Genomic DNA, 20550 nt, shown 5'->3' on the forward strand with positions numbered 1-20550 from the left:
TAAAAAAACTTTTTATTTTATTTTTTAAGATTTTTATTTATTTTTGGTTGCACTGAGTCTTTGTTGCTGCCCACAGGCTTTCTGTAATTGCAGTGAACGGGGGCTGCTCCGCGTTGAGGTGCACCGGCTTCTCATTGTGGCTTCTCTTGTTGCCGAGCACAGGCTCTAGGGTGCGTGGGCTTCAGTAGTTGTGGCGCACAGGCTCAGTTTTTCTGTGACCCGTGGAATCTTCCCAGACCAGGGTTGAACCCATGTCTCCTGCATTGGCAGGCAGGTTCTTACCCACTGCATCACCAGGGAAGTCCTTCCTTACATTTTTAGAAGCTGGTCTCTGCAGTTAGGGCTTCCCTGGTGGCTCCGGCGGTAAAGAATCTGCCTACAATGCAGGAGACCTGGCTTGATCCCTGGGTTGGGAAGATCCCCTGGAGAAGGCAATGGCAACCCAGTTCAGTATTATTGCCTGAAGAATTCCATGGACAGAGGAGCCTGGCAGGCTGCAGTTCATGGGGTTGCAGAGTCGGACACAACTGAGTGACTAGCACTATGCATTTAGAAGGGTGTGTGTTTTTTTGTTGTTGGCTACTTAGGTAATCTAAACTTTCATATTGCCAAAAATGGAAATTCATCCATACCTTTTATAATAAAATTGTTGTTGTTCATTTGCTAAGTCCTGTCCAATTCTTTGTGACTCCAGGGACTGCAGCATGCCAGGCTTCTCCACTATCTCCTAGTTTGCTCAAATTCATGTCCATTGAGCCAGTGATGCTGTCTAACCATCTCATCCTCTGCTGCCTTCTTCTTTGCCTTCAGTCTTTCCCAGCATCAGGGTCTTTTCCAAATGCTATATATAGTCCCGTTTCTTTAAAAATACTTTTAACATATGACAGTGAAATGTATACTAGTGTGTTTTATCAGAGGTGTAGTACACTTTTTTTTAGTTTTTATCCTTATTTGTGTGCAAACCACTTATATTTATTTGAATTATTATAGGAAAATACTGGTCTTTTACTTTCCTTTTAGATGTACCTTCTGTAATGGAAGATGATTGAAGATAAGGGGCCTCGTGTTGCTGACTACTTTGTTGTAGCAGGATTAACTGATGTTTCAAAGCCTCTTGAAGAAGAAATTCACTTCAATGATGCCTGTCATAAAGTAGCCAGACCAAAAGAGCCTATCACAGATGTTTCAGTTATTATTAAATCTCTTGGGGAGGAAGTGCCACGGGATTACACATGTATTGATATTACCCCAACGGGGCTGTCAGCTGATCTCAATAATGGAAGTCTTGTGGGGCCACAGATTTTCCTTTGCTATAGAAGAGGAAGAGATAAGCCTCCACTTACGGATCTGGGGTAAGTATTTTTTTTAAAGAATTATTGTTATTGACTCAAATAATATGCCTTGTAGATTTGGAAGTTAACTGTTCAACTTGTTTATTAATAAATACTTAATTTAAAATAGACACATTTATATCCAGAATCATGTTTTCTTTTCCTGTGCTCCTTTTATCTTTTTAGTGTCTCTTTTTTTGTTGTTGTTGTCTTAAAAAATATTGGCTTTATGTTTACACAAAGCATTACAAAATGAGACAGTTCCTCAAAGGGTGACTTGGAGCTAGAAAATCCTTCCTGGGCATTAAAGTGTTAATGTTAGTTGGTAAGTCGTGTCTGACTTTTTGTGACTCCATGTACTGCAGCCTGCCAGGCTCCTCTACCCATGGGATTTCCCAGGCAAGAATACTGGAGTGGTATGCCGTTTCCTTCTCCATTGTTCATTGTCTCTGTTCTAGCACTTTTGTCTGAGTTCTTTCTATTAAAAATAGGGGAGATAATTTGAAAAACATTTACAGAAAAATATCAGAAATCAGTGTATTATTCTGATCATATACTTTATTATTTTTAAAATACGAGAAAAAGATGGCTTTTAAGGATCAGTTGTAATGATCCTTATAGTTGGGAGTTTAAGTCAGTGTGCATGAAACAAGGGTCTTGGATAAACTAGTGCTTTATTTAGGCTGTTGTATTGACCTTGTAGTTTCATTTTTAAATAATAGCTTTACTGATTTACAGTTTACACCATCCAATTCACTCATTTAAATGGTACAATTCAGTAAATTTTAGTTTATTTATAGAGTTGAATCACCACAATAAATTTTAGAACATTTTTATCATGTCCCTACAAATAAATACCACCTATATTCATTATAGTTTGTCTAATTCTCCCTATAGACAATCCACTAGTCAACTTTCTGTGTCTGTGGATTTGCCTATTGTGGACATTTTATGTCAGTAGAATCATACTACATATGATTATCTTGTGGCTGATTCTTTCTCTTAGCATAAAGTTTTCAAGGTTTATCCCTGTTGTAATATGTGTCTGTGCTTTACTCTTTTATATAGCTGAATAATATTCCATCTTATGGGTCTACCACAATTTATTTATGCATTCATCAGACAATGGATATGTGAATGGTTTCCACTTTTTGGCTGTTATGAATGATACTTTTGAGAGTATTAATGTACAAATTTCTGTATGGATGTACGTTTTCATATCTCTTGTGTGTATACTTAGAGAAGTGGAATTGCTGGGTCATACAATAATTCTATGTTTAACCTTTTGAGTAACTGACAGTTTTAAGCCTTCTTGTTTCCATGGCTCTGTTGCCAAAGAGGATGGGCTTAACTTACAATATTTTGGTTAAAAATAAGGAAGATAGCAATGTCCCTGCTAATATCAGCAAAGAGCTATAAAAGTTCCATCTCCTAATATATTAAGTCTGAAAGTGAATAGTCAAGTTGGCTCATGCCTGAGTGGAGATTGGATGAACTGGAAGAGCTCCTGAAACTTACTTCTGTTTTTAAAATTCTATTATCTAATGTTTAAACTCATTCTTCATTGTGCTAATTCTTGAATCAATTGCTGTAATCTTAAGTAGGTTTCAGAACAGCTACCATATTGCTTCATATGAAGCTTACATAATTAGTAAATGGCTTGGGAAAATAAGCCAACTGTTAGATTGTATTTTCAAAAGATTAGGTTAAGTAGCTCCTGTTATCACTAATCGCTGTCTGAATTCTGGGTTGCAGATGAAATGAAGGGAATGTTGCAGATTCTTGCTCGGGTGTTGGAGTTGCCTAAATTAAAGATGAGAAATTTTCCAGGCACAGAAAAGATTTTCCAGCAGGGAAGGACATGAACTGGAATGAATAAATTAACCACTATTATGGCTATCCTCATATGTTTGTCATTGTGGAGGATATGACATCACTGTTGCCTTTAAAAAGCTTACAGTTTAAATAGGAAAAGTTACCCAACAATATAAAAGAGCAAAACAAGCAATATATACAACAGCACAATACCTGATTAAAGAAAACAGGTAGCTTATATATCAAATGTACTTATATTCCTGTATCTTTTAAGAGTTTGAGGTGATAAATGGTGGTTTTTTAAAAATTGCTCTCTGTGTTGTATTTTTCTTCTCTTGATTTCAGTTGAGCATTTATGTGCCAGGCATTATTTTGGAGACCCTACTTGTACTCTCATTTAATTCTGCCAAGATCCTATGAGTTAAAATTTTAAATTTTATAGCTGAATATTATAAGGCTCAGAGAAGTTAAGTAACGACCTGAGATATACAGCTGGTACCAGGATGTAGGAATTCAAATCCAGATATGTCTAACTTCTCTGTTACAAATACCTTTTAAAATTTTTAAATTTTTTTTAAATTGTGAGTATAGTTGATTTATAATGTTAATTTCTGCTGTGCAACAAAGTATTAGTTATTCATATATATAACACATTTATATTCTTTTCCATTATGGTCTCAGAATATTGTGTATAGTTCCTTGTATTAGAATATCAGAATATTGTATATAGAACTATACAGTAGTTCTTTGGTTTTTTTATCCATTCCATATGTAATAGGTTGACAGTGCCATTTTTTAGGATTAAGAAAAAAAACAGCACAGTATTGTAAAGCAATTATCCTCCAATAAAACTTTCTTTTAAAAAAAGAAAAAAGCAAGATCAAATTGAGGAGTTAGCAGTTAGGCTAATGTTGGGATATACATAGCTGCTATAATTAAGCATCAAATTTTGTTCTAAATTTTCAAAATAGAATGTCAAAAGAAAGAAAAATATTAAGTTTGCTGACAGCTGAGACAAAAAGGAAATTAAAAATTAGAAAGAATTTGACCAGTTTTTGGCACTACATTTCAAAAATTGGTCAAATTTTTTTTCCCTCATAGCTCAGTTGGTAAAGAAGCTGCCTGCAATACAGTAGACCCTGGTTCGATTCCTGGGTCAGAAAGATCCCCTGGAAAAGGGAAAGGCTACCCACTCCAGTATTCTGGCCTGGAGAATTCCATGGACTATACAGTCCATGGGGTTGCAAGGAGTCGGACACGACTGAGCGACTTTCACTTCACTTTTTTTGTATGATGGGATTTTATAAAAGGTAATACTGATTAATGTTGGAGACATTGCCTTCTACAATAATTTTTTACAGCAAATGCAGAAACATTTTTACCCTGATAGCTCAGTTGGTAAAGAATCTGCCTGTAATGCAGGAGACCCTGGTTCAATTCCTGGGTCGGGAAGATCCACTGGAGAAGGGATAGGCTACCTACTCCAATATTCTTGGGCTTCCCTTGTGGCTCAGATGGTAAAGAATCCGCCTGCAATATAGGAAAGCTAGGTTTGATCCCTGGGTTGGGAACATCCCCTGGAGAAGGGAAAGGCCACCCAGTCCAGTATTCTGGCCTGGAGAATTCCATGAACTGTCCATGGGGTCACAAAGAGTTGGACACAGCTGAGTGACTTTGGCTTTCACTTCACTTTTCATTTAATTTAAATTTTTTAATTTTTTGGCTAAGGTCAAAGACAGTGTTAAAGTCCAAATTAGTGAATTCAGTGAGGGAATAAACTAATATTATTCAAGTGTGGTGTTTTCTTTGTGTTCCCAAGTATTTTATGTAATAATATTTAGAAAACTTAAGGAATTGGATGCCTGGCCTATTATTAAAAACTTATGACTTTACCATAAAGGAGAATGAGGAAACTTTCACTTATACTTTGATGACAGATAGATTTGAGGTCATTTTCTCTTTTGAAAGCCTTAAAAAAACTTTTTTAACTTTGGTCAAAATACAAGGTTGCTTTTTCTAAAGATGCTTGGTTTTAGAGACATACACACATACACCTATCTATGTTATCTGTCCATCTATCTGTTAAAATACTTTGGCATATTCTGCAAAATGTCATTCTGTGGTTTATGTCAATAAACACAGAGGTTAATCTGTGTTTTCCTTACATTATTAATTTTCAGTAGGGAGAACAGTTGTTCTTTAACTTTATATGGGGCTGTACAATTCAAACTTGCAGTACAGTTGGAATATTTGCTACATTTAAAGATCAGTTTGATTCCTGACAATATTACCTTTCATATTTGAGGGTGTTTTGTAATTGTGTACTAATTTATTTTTTAGGGTTTTATATGACTGGAAAGAAAGATTGAAACAAGGGTGTGAAATTATCCAAAGTACTCCCTATGGACGCCCTGCAAATATTAGCGGCAGTACCTCATCACAAAGAATTTATATCACTTACCGAAGAGCCTCTGAAAACATGACTCAGAATACATTGGCTGTTACAGACATATGTATTATTATACCCAGTAAAGGAGAAAGTCCACCACACACATTCTGCAAAGTTGACAAGAATCTCAATAACAGTATGGTAAGTGACTCTTCTGCATGGATAAAATTAGCCACCCATGAAAAGAGCATAATTTAAAATAAATCTTTGGAAAATAGCATAGCACAATTACTGAATTAAGAAAATAGATTTCTTAAAGATGTCATATATTTTATTTTTAGGAAAGTAATTTAGCTGTACTTTCAAAAAGAACTGTGCAAAAAGCTTGCTTTCTTTTTTTTTTTTTAATTAAAAAGAATAATTTTTTCCCGTTACTGCAAAAGTAACGTGCTAGCTGAGGGTAACCCCTCCACTTGTGCACTAGATCCCATAAACTCACCTATTTGAAACGAGGCCATGGCTTCAACAATCCTCCCTACTTTTTTGTGACTCATCAGTTTTTCACTCTCATGGATTATTTCCTTCAGCCTGCAAAAGCATGTTACAATACCTCCCATCTTTACAAAGCTTCTTGATCTTTATATCCCATTCCATGTATTCCCCCATTTGATTGTCTTTATAATAAAAGGTCTTAGAAAAGTTGACTATATTCCATCTCCTTCCTCACTCTGACTCTTTCCAGTAAGGCTTTTGTCTCCATCATTCCACCAAAGATTTCTCTTGTTGAATCCAGTGATTCAATGCTTCATCTTAATGTTTCAGTACATTTAGACAAAGATGATCACTTCTTCCTTCTTGAAACAGTGGCAAGAAGAGAAGATGCAATCGTGTCCGACTCTTTGTGACCCTGTGAACTGTAGCCCAGCAGGCTCCTCCGTCCATGGAATTCTCCAGGCAAGAATACTGGAGTGGGTTGCCATTCCTTTCTGCAGGGGAACTTCCCGACCAAGGGATCTAACTTGGGTCTCCTGCATTGCAGGCGGATTCTTTACTGTCTGAGGCACCAGGAAAGCCTTTGCTGATTCCTTCCCAATTCCCTAATTTCTGCACAACAGTGTCACTGGGTTCAGTCCTCAGACCATTTATGTTTATAATCTAAACTCACTTCTTTGATGATCTAATCATTTAATCCTAAATTTCTGTGTCCCCACTGGATTTTTCTAATTCATTTTCTTTTCTTGGATATCTTATCAAATAGATCATCTCAAATATAACATGTACAAAACTGAACTCCTAGTGTCCCCTCTCCAAATCTACTTATCCTCATGGTCTTATTCCTCTAGTAAAAGGAAATTCCACTCTTTTAGTTACTCAGACTAAGAATCCTCTGAGTAATCCTTAACATTTATCTTCTACTTCTCATTCAATTCTTCTGTAAATTCTGTCGACTTTAATTTCAAAACATATTTTCAATTTGAATACTTTTCAGCTTCTCCATTGCTACAGCCCTGGTCCAAGCCATGATCATCTTTAACAGGATTATTGCAATTCAGGAGTTAGATAAACTTTTGCAGAAAGGGCTAAATAATAAGTTAACTTTTGCAGGTCATTTACAGTCTTTGTTGCAGATTCACCTTTTGTTTTAAAAACAATCTTTAAAAAACATAAAAATCAGTCTTAGCTCAGTTGTACAAAAACAGGCCTTGGGTGGAATGCAGCCCATAGTTTGCCAGACCCTTGGTTTAACTGATCACTGCTTCCTCTGTTGCCTACAACCTGTTCTTCACATCACAGCAAGAAGGATCCTTTTAAAACATAATTTAGATCATGTCTCTCCTGGGCTTACAACCCTTATGGTTTCCCATCTCACTCTTACTAGTAGTAAAAGCCAAAGTTCTTCCAGTAGTCTAAGGCCATTATGTATGATCTGTAATATCTCAGTTGTGTCCTAAGAGTTATTTGCAGCTATGTGATCCCTACTTGGATGACCAAGATTGTCTCTCTACCAGATCTAGTCCCTTAAGTCTGTTTCTCACTTCCAGTCTATAATCATAAGGGATTTGATTTAGGTCATATCTGAATGGTCTAGTGGTTTTCCCTACTTTCTTCAATTTAAGTCTGAATTTGGCAATAAGGAGTTCATGATCTGAGCTAACAAAAGTTAGCTATTATTAATTACTCCTTAGTTAACTCTGCCTTTTCAGTCCCTTCTATGTGTATTTAATGACTGAGAAAGAGCTTTTCTTTTGTTGTTGTTGAGTTTTGAGATATAATTAACATACAGTAAGGAAGAACTTTTATTTTTGCCCAATGTTTAAGCTCCTCTTAGTTCCCTTAAGAAACATTATAGGAATAAAAACCTCTTAAATGTTTATTTCCTTACTCTTAAATCTAGTTATCAGTCCTAAATGTAGAGAAACTGTCCTGATCTTAGTGGTTGGTATCTTTTTTAAGCAATACGTTGTGGTTTATATCTATTAACAATTTCTGTTTCTATTGTCTATAAGGTAGTAAAAGTAAATTTAGATCTTCAGAGAAGACATACAATGACTTCTGACTCTTTCAGAAATACTAAAATAGACATGCAATGCAGGAAACTTCTTTTCATATCTGTTGATTGTGTATATAATCAGGAAATGGTTAGGAATAAATTACTGATGTGTTGATAATGCTCAGGAGTATAGTTATATTATAGATTATTCTTGGTTTGGGGAGATTAGGTAGCTTGAATGAAAGCATCTTCTAGTTTTTGAAAACAGGAGAAAATAAACCTAAAAAACAAGAAACTGAAAAAAAAAGAATGAAATCAATCTAATGAACATGAGGAAATGCATATTGAGTCTTTCTTCAAATTCCTACATGATTTTTCTACCAGACTTACAACTTTGGTCTCAAAATATATTTCCCCTACTTCTCCACCTCCCATTAAAAGTTTATGGGAAAAGTTTTCAAGAATGACTAGTTTTTAAGCTTTGGACCATAAGCCCTAAGTGATTTGGACTTTGATTGTTTAGAATAGAATGATAATATTTTAGAGCTGGAAGAGAACTTAAGAATGTCATGTGGTCCAAAACTGTGAAAATGTGTAGTTAAGGATATTTAGATCCGGTGCTTTGATGCACACAGCAAACGTTTGGACTAATTTGGGACTTTTCCCTCAGTTTTTGACTCATTGAGAGTATTTTTTTTTTTTTAATACTCTGTATGAATGGTTCTTGTTTTATAGCCTTTCAAGAATGGCAGTACTTGATTTAGCAAGTTTACTTAGAAAAGCAGAGTTATTAACCAAGCAAATAGTTAAATCATGTACGTAATTCCAGAAGAAATGTTTTTGCCATGGCAAACCACAGTATGGATATTTTATGGGTTAAACATTTAAAGTATTTTAAGAACAACAGCCCTTCGTACTTACTTTTTTGCTGAACCTTTTTATAAGAAAAAATTTAGAAAACGTTCTCGTATTTGGTTTTGATATCCATGGCTCTTTTCTTCCAGGGCCTGATAACTTTTACTTTATCTCTAAGTCCTTATGTTTTATTTTAGGATATTCCTTTTGGTTTCCACCACATCTACATGGTCATGTATAGTTCTCTTTTTATCATCACAAACGCTACTGAAGGCTTTTTGTTATCTTTACAAATTTGGCTTATTAGGAACTGGAGTTGAGGCTTTGCTATACAGGACCTTTTGTAAAATTTTTACCACCAAATAAACTAAAGGCCCAATCTGCTGACACTCATAATATCCACTTGAATTTATACATCCCTTCTTTTGAAGTGAAAATATTAAAATGTTTATTAGAATCAAAATCTAACAGAGTAACAAGCATAACTTAATGTCCAAATAAGTATGATTTAACATACTAATCTGCTTGGGGACATATTAAAAAAGTTTTAAAAAGTGGGAAATTTCTGGATTAGGAGCTAACTTACTGCAACTTGTTCATAACAGCACCCCCTGAGAGGAAGCAACCTAAATGTCCCGCAGTAAGGGAATGGATAAAGTAAAGTGTTTCATTAATGGAATACTATCTACCAGTTGAAATGAAGAAAGTAGACCTGTATCCATTTTACTAATTCTCAAAAACATTTTGATGAGTGAGAAAGCAAGCCATAAAGGCATCTATTCAACATTTCACCATTTATGTAAAGTTATAAAGCATATAAAATAATGATATATACTTAAAGATGTATATATTTACGTAGTAGAAATTTTTAAAATGCATGTGAATGAAATGCACTAGCTTCAGGCCAATAGTTAACTCAGAGGACAGAAAGGAATGGAAGATGAGGCTTTAGTTAAATCTGTAATTTTTTTGTTTATACATTAAAATATTGGAAGCAAATATGGTCATTGTTAACATTTGTTAAAGCTGGGTGGTGAGTAAATGAGTGTTTTTATGGTAGTCTCTTAATATTTTTAAAATGTATTTCTTAAAGTAAGTGTATCTTCTTTATATATATTTGTTCTCAGTGCTAAGTATCTGTCCTCATGTACTGGTCCATGCAAGGACTCTCCATCATGTATGCACAAACACATCACCTCACATTCATTCCTTTAACAAGTATTTATTAAGTATTTTTATATAATAGGCACTGTTGTGGGTGCTCCAGATATAGCAGTGAGCAAAACAAAGCTTCTACCGTCATGGAGCTTATTATGTTCTAGTGGTGGGAGGCAGATAATAAATAACAAAATATGCTATATGCCAAATGGTGGTAAGTGCTATGTATGGAGGAAAACAACAGCAACAACAAGAGGAGGGCAATAAGGAGGACCAGGGAAGGGAGAGGGAGACTTGGTATTGCATATAAAGTGACGAAAGGGGGGCTGTCTAATAAAGTGATGTTTGAGTTGAAACCTAAAGGAAGTATGCTTTGTGAATGTATCTGTTATCACCTCTTGTCAAGTGGTGGCATCTTCTAAGTTACACATCCATTTCAGGCTTCTCACCTTACCTCCATTTGACTCTACACTTGGATGTCTAATAGATGTTTCCAAACTTACTGTGTCTAAAACTCCTTTACTCTCAGATTTGCTTTACCCACAGTCTTCTCCATCTCCTTTCAGGACTAAGAATTTGAGACTCTTTTGGAAATAGTTATTATTTAAAAGCGTGATACCAAACAGATGAGATCCTTTAGAGGAAGTAAAGAAGAGACCACATTTAATGATCAGGAAAAGAGAGGATTCTACAAGGGAGATTGGGGACTGGCCAGAGATGTGGTGGCGAGGGACCAGGAGAGTGTGATGCTTCAAAAGCCAAGAAAGAAAAATGTTCCAGGAAGGGGGTCATTAGTGATATCAAAATCTGTTGAAAGACTGAAAAAGATGAAGACTAAGAATTGACTATTAGAATTGATATCATTAAAGTTTTTAAGGTGTTCTTTTAAAAAATGGTGGGATTAAAACCTGGTTTGGAATAGGTTCATGACAGAATAGGAAATAGGGAAATGGATATGGCAAAGTACAGCTCTTGAGTTTGATATAAAGAACTGTGAAAAATCTGGCAATATCTGAAAGGTGTTGTGGAATCAGAAGGAAGGTCTACATCCACATGAGTGGATATTTCTTGTTTATCATTTCTGTCCAAAGTTTGAACTTAGAATAAAATCTAAATTTTTGTGGCTTGGTTTTGTTTTAAATAGTTGTTTTCCTCATGTTATTTCTGTTGCAAGGAGAAAATACATTAAATTTTATTTCTGAAAGAAAATTGGGCAATAACTCCAATAAAATGCCAGCAAAATAACCAAGTGAAAATAAAAAGAAATCCATCATTACATACTGCAGAAATCAAAGAGATTCTATTTTATTAAGTTACTGCCTTTTTAAAGTTTAATGATATTTCTTTTTTTTTTTTTTCAAATTCAGTGGGGATCAGCAGTGTACTTATGTTATAAAAAATCAGTGGCAAAGACTAACACTATATCTTACAAAGCTGGTAAGTATAATTTTTCATGGAATACTTAATATATAATGCATTTGGGACCAATAGGATTAAAAAAAAAACCTCTGTCTTAAAATGTCTTAATGTCAGGACTGAGACTATAACACACATCTTTTGATTGTTTTGTCTTTATCCATACGTTTTTGGATGCTTAGTGGAATATTAATTTTAAAAGAAGGTAAGGTTTTTTAAAATAATAGCTTTAAGTAAATAATAAGTAGATATCATTCTCTTAAAGTCTTAAATCAGAAAATGTGAGGAAAATATTTATATTATATTATATTATAAATATTATATCTAGTTCCTTTTGAATTAGTTTCCTTAATATTTATATTGCTACTGTACTGTGTGCACATTCGGTCATGTCTGACTCTCTTGCGACTCCATGGACTGTAACCTATCAGGCTTCTCTGTTCATGGGATTTTTCAGGAGAGAACATTGGGTGGGTTGCCGTTTCCCTCTCTAGGAGATCTTCCTGACCCAGGGATCTAACCTGAATCTCTTGTGTCTCCTACATTGGGAGGCAGATTCTTTACCCCTGGCGCCACCTGGGAAGCCTAATATTTATATTAAATTTAGTCAAGTCTGTAGTTTTATGTAATTATATTTCAAAATAATCAGAAATATTATAAATAATTTATAATTTTATAATGCATAGTTGAAATTTTCAGTTGCCAAGAGCCTCAAAATATCGAGTTATTTACAAGAAAGCAGATTCAGCTTTTCAAAAAATAAAATTTTAAAGTTATTATCTTAGACTCCTACCTTCTTCTGCCTGTGATTTTCTAGGATCCACAGTTCATTGCTGTTTCTATAGTTTCTTAAAGGCTATACCATTATTTCATGACTTGAGAAAGTAATGGACAGTTAAGTGTAAATCCTCATGAGATCAACTGGTTGGCTAGCATATAATTAGGAGAAGGCCATGGCAACCCATTCCAGTATTCTTGCTTGGAGAATCCCATGGACAGAGGAGCCTGGCAGACTATGGTGCTTGGGGTTGCAAAGAGTCAGACATGTTTGAGTGATTTAGCAGCAGCAGCACCAGCATATAATTAGAGAATTTTAGAATTGCCTTGGACCTCAGTATATTTAGTTCATCTTACTTTGTAGATGAGAAAACTGGAGACCTATAGGTACATGACTTGTCTGAAGTCGAACTGCTATTAGTGACAGACAACCACTCATAAACACAACCTGGAATCAAGATTGCCGGGAGAAATATCAATAACCTCAGATATGCAGATGGCACCACCTTTATGGCAGAAAGTGAAGAGGAACTAAAAAGCCTCTTGGTGGAAGTGAAAGAGGAGAGTGAAAAAGTTGGCTTAAAGCTCAACATTCAGAAAATGAAGATCATGGCATCTGGTCCCATCACTTCATGGGAAATAGACGGGGAAACAGTGGAAACAGTGTCAGACTTTATTTTGGGGGGCTCCAAAATCACTGCAGATGGTGACTGCAGCCATGAAATTAAAAGACGCTTACTCCTTGGAAGAAAAGTTATGACCAACCTAGATAGCATGTTGAAAAGCAGAAACATTACTTTGCCAACAAAGGTCCATCTAGTCACAGCTATGGTTTTTCCAGTAGTCATGTATGGATGTGAGAGTTGGACTGTGAAGAAGGCTGAGTGCTGAAGAATTGATGCTTTTGAACTGTGGTGCTGGAGAAGACTCTTGAGAGTCCCTTGGACTGCAAGGAGATCCAACCAGTCCATTCTGAAGGAGATCAACCCTGGGATTTCTTTGGAAGGAATGATGCTAAAGCTGAAACTCCAGTACTTTGGCCACCTGATGCGAAGAGTTGACTCATTGGAAAAGACTCTGATGCTGGGAGGGATTGGGGGCAGGAGGAGAAGGGGACGACAGAGGATGAGATGGCTGGGTGGCATCACTGACTCAATGGACGTGAGTCTGAGTGAACTCCGGGAGTTGGTGATGGACAGGGAGGCCTGGCGGGCGTGCTGCGATTCATGGGGTCACAAAGAGTCGGACACGACTGAGTGAGTGAGTGAATGAATGAACCAGTCATATTCCCAGTTTGTCATTTTATTTTTAACATTGTGTTGTGATGGTTTCCACTTGACTTTAAGAATCCAAGCTTAGGAAACCTATTACTGTTTCTGGTCCCACAAAATCCAGTAAGAGAGTCTGCTCTTGAGGGTTTGTTAAGTAGAAGACACCTGGACTGCTTTGTTAGCTAGTCTGTTTAACATGAAATCATATACCACTTGAAACTCTATTTTCATATAATCTGAGATTATTCAGAAGCTGGCCTTAAGTTGATACTGTTTTAAAGACATTGTAAATATGTGACTTCTATTTTTATGTATAATTTTTCTTGTATTTGTGCTAGAAGTCATATATATATAGTCCTATGGAACATCTGTTTTAATGTGTCAAAAAAAAAAACAAACCCTGAGGTAAAGCTATCAAAACCTAGTAAAGTGAATATATGCATATTGAAAAATTTCCTCCCAAAATAGTATGTTTATATGCTGTAAGGTAGTATGAACACAAAATGAGTTTTTAGGAAAGTGAAAGAAAGTGAAGTCGCTCAGTTGTGTCTGACTCTTTGCGACCCCATGGACTGTAGCCTACCATGGTCCTCCGTCCATGGGATTTTACAGGCAAGAGTACTAGAGGGTTGCCATTTCTGAGAATCTTCCCAACCCAGGGATCGAACCTGGGTCTCCTGCATTGTAGTCGGATGCTTTACCATCTGAGCCACCAGGGACGTCTGAATTTTTCTTTTTTTAGGAGTGTGTGCATATTTGTGTATGCTTCTTTGTGTGTGCTTAGTTGCTCAGTCATGTCTGACTCTTGGCGACCCCATGGACTGTAGCCCACCAGTCTTCTCTGTCCATGAGATTTTCCAAGGCAAGGATACTAGAGTCAGTTGCCGTTTCCTTCTCCAGGGAATCTTCCCCACCCAGGTCTCCTGCATTTCAGACAGGTTCTTTACTGTCTGAGCTACCAGGGAATAGTCTTTTCCTGTTTGCCTTACTAGCCTTTGTGGATGAAGCTTGATAAATATTAAGTAGTTAATATGACTAGTTTAACGATTAAAATCCACTTGAATCCTATTAAAGCATTCAGAGTTACTTGGTAAACATATGTAGTGTTTTAGTCTTCCAGATGTGTTAAATGATAAAGCATTTTAGCATCATTCAGATTATGAGCTGCTAAATTCAAAAGCTGATGAGCTAATATTTATTATTATTTTTATAGGTCTAATTTGTAGATACCCTCAAGAAGATTACGAGTCATTCTCACTCCCCGAATCTGTTCCCCTGTTTTGTTTACCAATGGGCGCAACTATTGAATGTTGGCCATCAAATAGCAAATACCCCCTTCCTGTATTTTCTACGTTCGTGTTAACTGGAGCCTCAGCTGAAAAGGTACTCTGTGTTTAACAAATGATATCTGCAGTTTTCTTGTACATTTTCAAGTCTTAAGTTTTATATGCAGTAACAATAGAAACAATAACTGGTTAAATTGGATCTGTTATATGCACCTCTTTCACGTTGTTAAAATAACTATATCTGGAGACATAGGAAAAGAAAATTTTCAGTCTGTCTCACATACCCAAATGCTTTTCTTGTGAATACAGCTAAAGAGTTCTTTCATTATCAAATGATGATCCTGCATTGCTTCATTTTTCTGTGTTACAAAAGTTTTAAAGTAATACTAAAGACTTTATTAAATATGCAGTGCTGTTTAGAACCATAGCCTATTATCGTTGAAATGGACTTTGATAATCTCCTAGTGTAATACCTTCATTTTATATATTGAGAAATTGAAGTCTAGAGAAATTCAGTGAATTGTCTGAAGTTGAAATTTGTATTTCCTTATCTAAAATTCTGTCCTACTCTCTACTAAATAATTGTTAGGTGGGCCAAAAAGTTTGTTTGAATTTTTCAGTAGCATCTTACAGAAAAACCCAAATGAACTTTCTGGCCAACTTATTGTTTTCAGTCATTTTCTTATAGAGACTATCAACACAATTGCTTTCACTCTTTATAAAACAAATTTAATTAGACATATTGTTTTCCAGTAATAAATAAGGGGACCTGACATTTGCACTGTGTAGTTTTGTTGTTGACATCATCGAAGTTTTAATGTACTTCAAGAAAGCAAGAGCAGTGTCTCTTCACCACTGTTTCTGGTGCCTGGCACCTTGCCTGGCTCATAGGCATATAATGGCTCATAATAGCTCATCCATTAAATATTTAACCAATGATGTGATTTGAGTAAATGATATAAGGCATATTTATCAAATGTACTATCTGTTTTCCAGGTCTATGGTGCTGCTATTCAGTTTTATGAACCATACTCCGAGGAGAATCTCACAGAAAAACAGAGATTTCTTTTGGGTTTAGCATCATCAGCAAATGAGAAGTCTGATAGTTCCAAGACAATTCACACTAATAAATGCATCTGTCTTCTCTCTCACTGGCCTTTTTTTGACGCATTCAGGAAGTTTTTGACTTTTCTATATCGTTATTCCATCTCTGGACCTCACGTCCTTCCAATTGAGAAGTAAGTAAGCAGCCTTCTCGGTTCAAAATTTGGCAGCTCTTTCCCCTATGTATGGCATATTTGTACTGGTAATTGAATGGATTTTTTATTTGGAAACTAAATTTTTCAAGAGAAAAAAAGATTTGGTTGATTCAGTTAGGTAATATTTCTCTTAATAACTGTGTGTGTGTTTGTATTCAGCTGCTCAGTATGTCTGACTCTTTGCGACCCCATGAGATATGACCTGCCAGGCCCCTCTGTCCATGGGATTCTCCAGGCGAGAATACTGGAGTGGGGTTGCCATTTCTTCCTCCAGGGGATCTTCCCGACCCACATCACTTGGATTGGCAGGCGGATTCTTTACCACTGAGCCATCTGGAAATCCCCAATTATATCTACAGTTTTGTTATTTTAGATAATTTTATTTCTAACAAAATGACATAAATGTTTCATTTTTTAATATCTTGTGAAGTTTGGAGATCCTAATTGGAATTTTTTTTTAAACAGGTTTTGTGATTCTTATTTTACATATAATCTGGGCTTATTATATTTCTTACTGTTTTTAGATATCTTAGATATCATTTAGATATCATTTTAGATATGCAGAGGCCTGGTGTGCTGCAGTCCGTGGGGTCTGAAAGAGTGGAACACTACTGAGCGACTGAATTGAACTTAGATACTTGGGGCTTCCCTGGTGGCTTGGGAAACCTGAGTTCAATCCCTGAGTTGGGAAGATCCCTTGGAGAAGGAAATGAAAACCCATTCCAGTATTCTTGCCTCGGAAATCCCATGGACAGGGGAGCCTGAAGGGCTACAGTCCATGGGGTCGCAGAGAGTTGAGCATGGCTGAGCAACTAACACTTTCACTTTCACTTAGATATTTTAGATACCATACCATGCTCTTCTGATGTTTTCTATCCAGATGAAATTATCTGTTCTGCAGCCAAGATGATTTGGAAATAGTTTAAAAGTAATATAGAAATAAAATAACTTTTTCTTTAAAATGGATTGTTTACTATTGTTTCCTTTTTCCTTTTCCATGGTGTTCAAAACAAAACCCATCAATCTATCTTTTTATCTGTCTTCTTCTGGGGAAAAAGCCCAAAAAATCAGCAGTAGAATTTTTAACCTATTGTTAATCAAAAGAATATTGTTCTTATTTTAGAAATAGTTAAACTCCTTCATTTTTCTGAAATACTCAATGATTGCTTCATTTTAAAAATATGAGCAGTTGACTAAAAATAAGTGTATTGCAGTGCAAAAATTAGCTTCTTTGGTAATGTCCACATAAGGTAGAACTTAAGCTTTTGAGACATGAATAACACAATTATTACTGGATATGAGAGAGTACTAATATGAAAATTTGGGGGGTGGGTTTATTCAGAAGCAATTTAAATGGTACAAATGATTTTGGTTGTTTGTTCACTTGTTTTTGTGGTAGTAGGGATTTCGAAATTATCGGTACACAGAGCTTTTGACTCAACATGAACTTGTGGTGACATGTTGACCTTTATAGCATATGGTATTCTCTTTGGAATGAATTAGGTTTTTGTTTGTTTGTTTTTAAGGCATATTTCTCATTTTATGCATAAAGTTCCTTTTCCATCTCCTCAGAGACCACGGATTCTAGTTCAGGTAAGATTTTCTTGATGTAAGTGCTCCATTGAATGGTTATGGACTCTGTCAAAATGTAACCTAAGTAAAGTAAAACAGTTTTATAAGAGGAGAAAAACATCAAATGGAATCAAGAGAGAACCAGATGCTGCTTCATGCTGGAGTTTGGACTTTATGATTTTATTAACTGCCTCCCAGCCAACATCTAATATTTCCTCTTAGATAAAGGGTTGTAGACTTGAAGAAGTAGATAGCAGTAGACACTTTGAACACATAAAACGGGACTGCTTTCCCTACGTTTATTCTTGGTATTTAAAAGTTTTGCCTTTGGCACTTATTCCCTAAGTTAAGTGTATTAGAATAGATGAAAGAAAAAGTTGTGTGTTTTCCTAATTGCAGGAACAATTGCTCACATCCTTGTGATGGGAAGTTTAAAGTGAACATAAATTATTTTCCCTATCTCTTTTCCCAGTTGACTTTATCTTTCATTTTTTGTTTATACTCTCGATATGTAAGTTGTTTTTTTAATCTATTTAAGCATAGTTTTTGAAGTGATCTTGATAAAATATTTCATGTATTATCTCTGGTATGTGCCTTATTGTATTTATCATAACCCTTAGTGGAGTATCATTCAAAATTAGAGATCATTTATAAATAGATATTTAAGATTTGTATAAATATGCATAAAATTTAAAATGTAGATTAATTGTATTAATATATTGATATAGATAAAGTGTCTAAAAAATATCATTTTGATAAGCATTGTAAATAGTCTGATATCTATATATCATCCCAAGTTCCTTCTTGATATTTAGTGCCAGAATATATACATAGCACACTCAGGTTGCATACACATAAAAGATTTATCTTATAGCTGAAGTTGGCAAGTTTTTTCTATTGAGGACCAAACAGTAAATATTTCAAACTTTACAGGCTGTATTGTCTCTCTGAAAACTGCTCAGCTCTGCTTTCATTGCACAAAAGCAGCTCTACGTAACATGTAAACAAATGTGCATGGCTCTATTTTGATAAGACTTTATTTATAAAAGCAGGTGGTCTGTGGATTTGCCCTGAGGCCATAGATTAGCTAACCCTGGTTTTATGATATTAAATGAACAGTTTATTCTTTCAATACAGGTTTGTTAAAATGGCATCAGGGAAATGTTGAGGAACAGAAGAAAAGAATATGGTTTAGACTAAGAAGAATTAGTAGTTAGGTCAGTCATCAGGACATATTTTTTAGGATCTTAGTAAGTGGTTTAGACTATTCCTATAACTGGTGCATGGGAATATTGAAACTTTATGGGCATCATCTATATGTATGTGTGTGAAATTTTTTTACTGGAAGGTGGTATTTTAAAGTTAATCTTTATATTTGAAATACTTTTTCATATCTATTTTCAGTTATCACCACATGATAATCTGATCCTCAGTCAGCCTGTTTCTTCACCTCTTCCATTGAGGCAAGTAAAACTTCATTGTGTTTCTCTAAATGTTTAGTGTAAACTAAAATAGCATTCCAATATTTTCTCTCTTTCCTAGGGAAAATTGCAAATATTGATGGAAATACTTCTCATCTAATTGTTTCTTATCTAAATTTCTTTTACTTAAAATTTAGGTTAAAGTTCTTGAAGAACACAGAAAAACTTTTACAATAGTGTTTGGTATTTTGCATATCCACTTAACTGTGATCAAGTGTGTACAACTGTTAATGCATAAATGAGTACGTATGTATATAGTTTATGAAAATGATTCTTTTTTAGCTTTAAATATCATCTGAAAGATATTCAGTTTAAAATTAACCCCCAAATAAAAAGTTACTTTTAAATACTAGCCCATGGAATAGAATAATGTATTTCATCACCTTAAAAGTTCAGAGATTATGAAGTATGTTTTTTCTAAAGTATCATTTCTTGATATTTAATTAGCCATGTACTTTTTCTAGCCGGGAAGTAATTACAATATAATTAAGTTATTTGGTGGCACATACCTAAGGGAGAACAGCTGCCATCTTTGACGTTAATTTTGTAAGAATTGCAGATTATTTCATCACCAGGTCTTGGCCCTGAGTGACCAATGTTTTCTTAACCTTTGTTTGAACTGAGAATAAACTAAAAATATTGAGACTACCAAGAGACTTCTTTTTTTTGGTAATGACTTTACTGATATATAATTTACATACCATACAGTTCACCTAGTTATATTGTACAATTCAATGAATATATTCACAGTGTTCTGCAACTATGACTATAATCAATTTCAGAACATTTTTGTAGCTCCAAAAAACACCTATATCTTTTAGCAGTTACCCTCCCTTACCTCTACCATCCCTACAGATACAAACAGACACCCTCCCCAGCCCTAGGCAACTGCTTATCTACTTCTTTCTCTACAGATGTGACTGTCCTGGACACTTTGTATAAATGCAATCATATAACAACATTTTGTCAGTTTAGTTCAGTCGCCCAGTCGAGTCCAACTCTTTGCGACCATCTCATCCTGGGTCGTCCCCTTCTCCTCCTGCCCCCAATCTCTCCCAGCATCAGAGTCTTTTCCAGTGAGTCAGCTCTTCGCATGAGGTGGCCAAAGTATTGGAGCTTCAGCTTTAGCATCATTCCTTCCAAAGAAATCCCATATTGAATTCTTTATTAGAACATTATCTACATGGCAGATCATTTTATAGAAAAAAGAAGCAGATAAGTTTTCATTTTCCATATTTAATACAAGGCAGAAGACGCGGATGACTTCAAAACCTCATAAACTTCATTGTTTTCATAGTATGTTTCTGATGCAGCGTTTTGCCTACAAAAGAGCAACAGTCATCTTTAAAGTTGAATATATAATGTGAACTGTAACCCTACCCTAATCATAAACTTTAAAAAATTATTTTGTATAATGAGATTTTGGATCTCTATTTTTTAAATTATATA

General features: G+C 35.3%; 1 protein-coding gene across 9 annotated transcripts in view; it reads left to right on the top strand.

Annotated features, from left to right (window-relative positions):
* DENND4A (DENN domain containing 4A) overlaps positions 1 to 20550 on the top strand; it is a 112245-nt gene that overhangs the window by 37265 nt on the left and 54430 nt on the right. For all 9 annotated transcript variants that reach the window (XM_040225828.1, XM_040225831.1, XM_040225836.1 and 6 more), the window contains 7 exons: positions 1021 to 1352; positions 5487 to 5736; positions 11407 to 11476; positions 14717 to 14886; positions 15786 to 16027; positions 17575 to 17641; positions 19025 to 19083. In XM_040225828.1, the coding sequence (XP_040081762.1) occupies positions 1042 to 1352; positions 5487 to 5736; positions 11407 to 11476; positions 14717 to 14886; positions 15786 to 16027; positions 17575 to 17641; positions 19025 to 19083 (1169 nt within the window). In that variant the 5' untranslated portion in view covers positions 1021 to 1041. The remainder of the gene's footprint in view (positions 1 to 1020; positions 1353 to 5486; positions 5737 to 11406; positions 11477 to 14716; positions 14887 to 15785; positions 16028 to 17574; positions 17642 to 19024; positions 19084 to 20550) is intronic.

This window comes from Oryx dammah, unplaced genomic scaffold (genome assembly GCF_014754425.2).
Source record: "Oryx dammah isolate SB20612 unplaced genomic scaffold, SCBI_Odam_1.1 HiC_scaffold_26, whole genome shotgun sequence".
NCBI lineage: Eukaryota > Metazoa > Chordata > Mammalia > Artiodactyla > Bovidae > Oryx > Oryx dammah.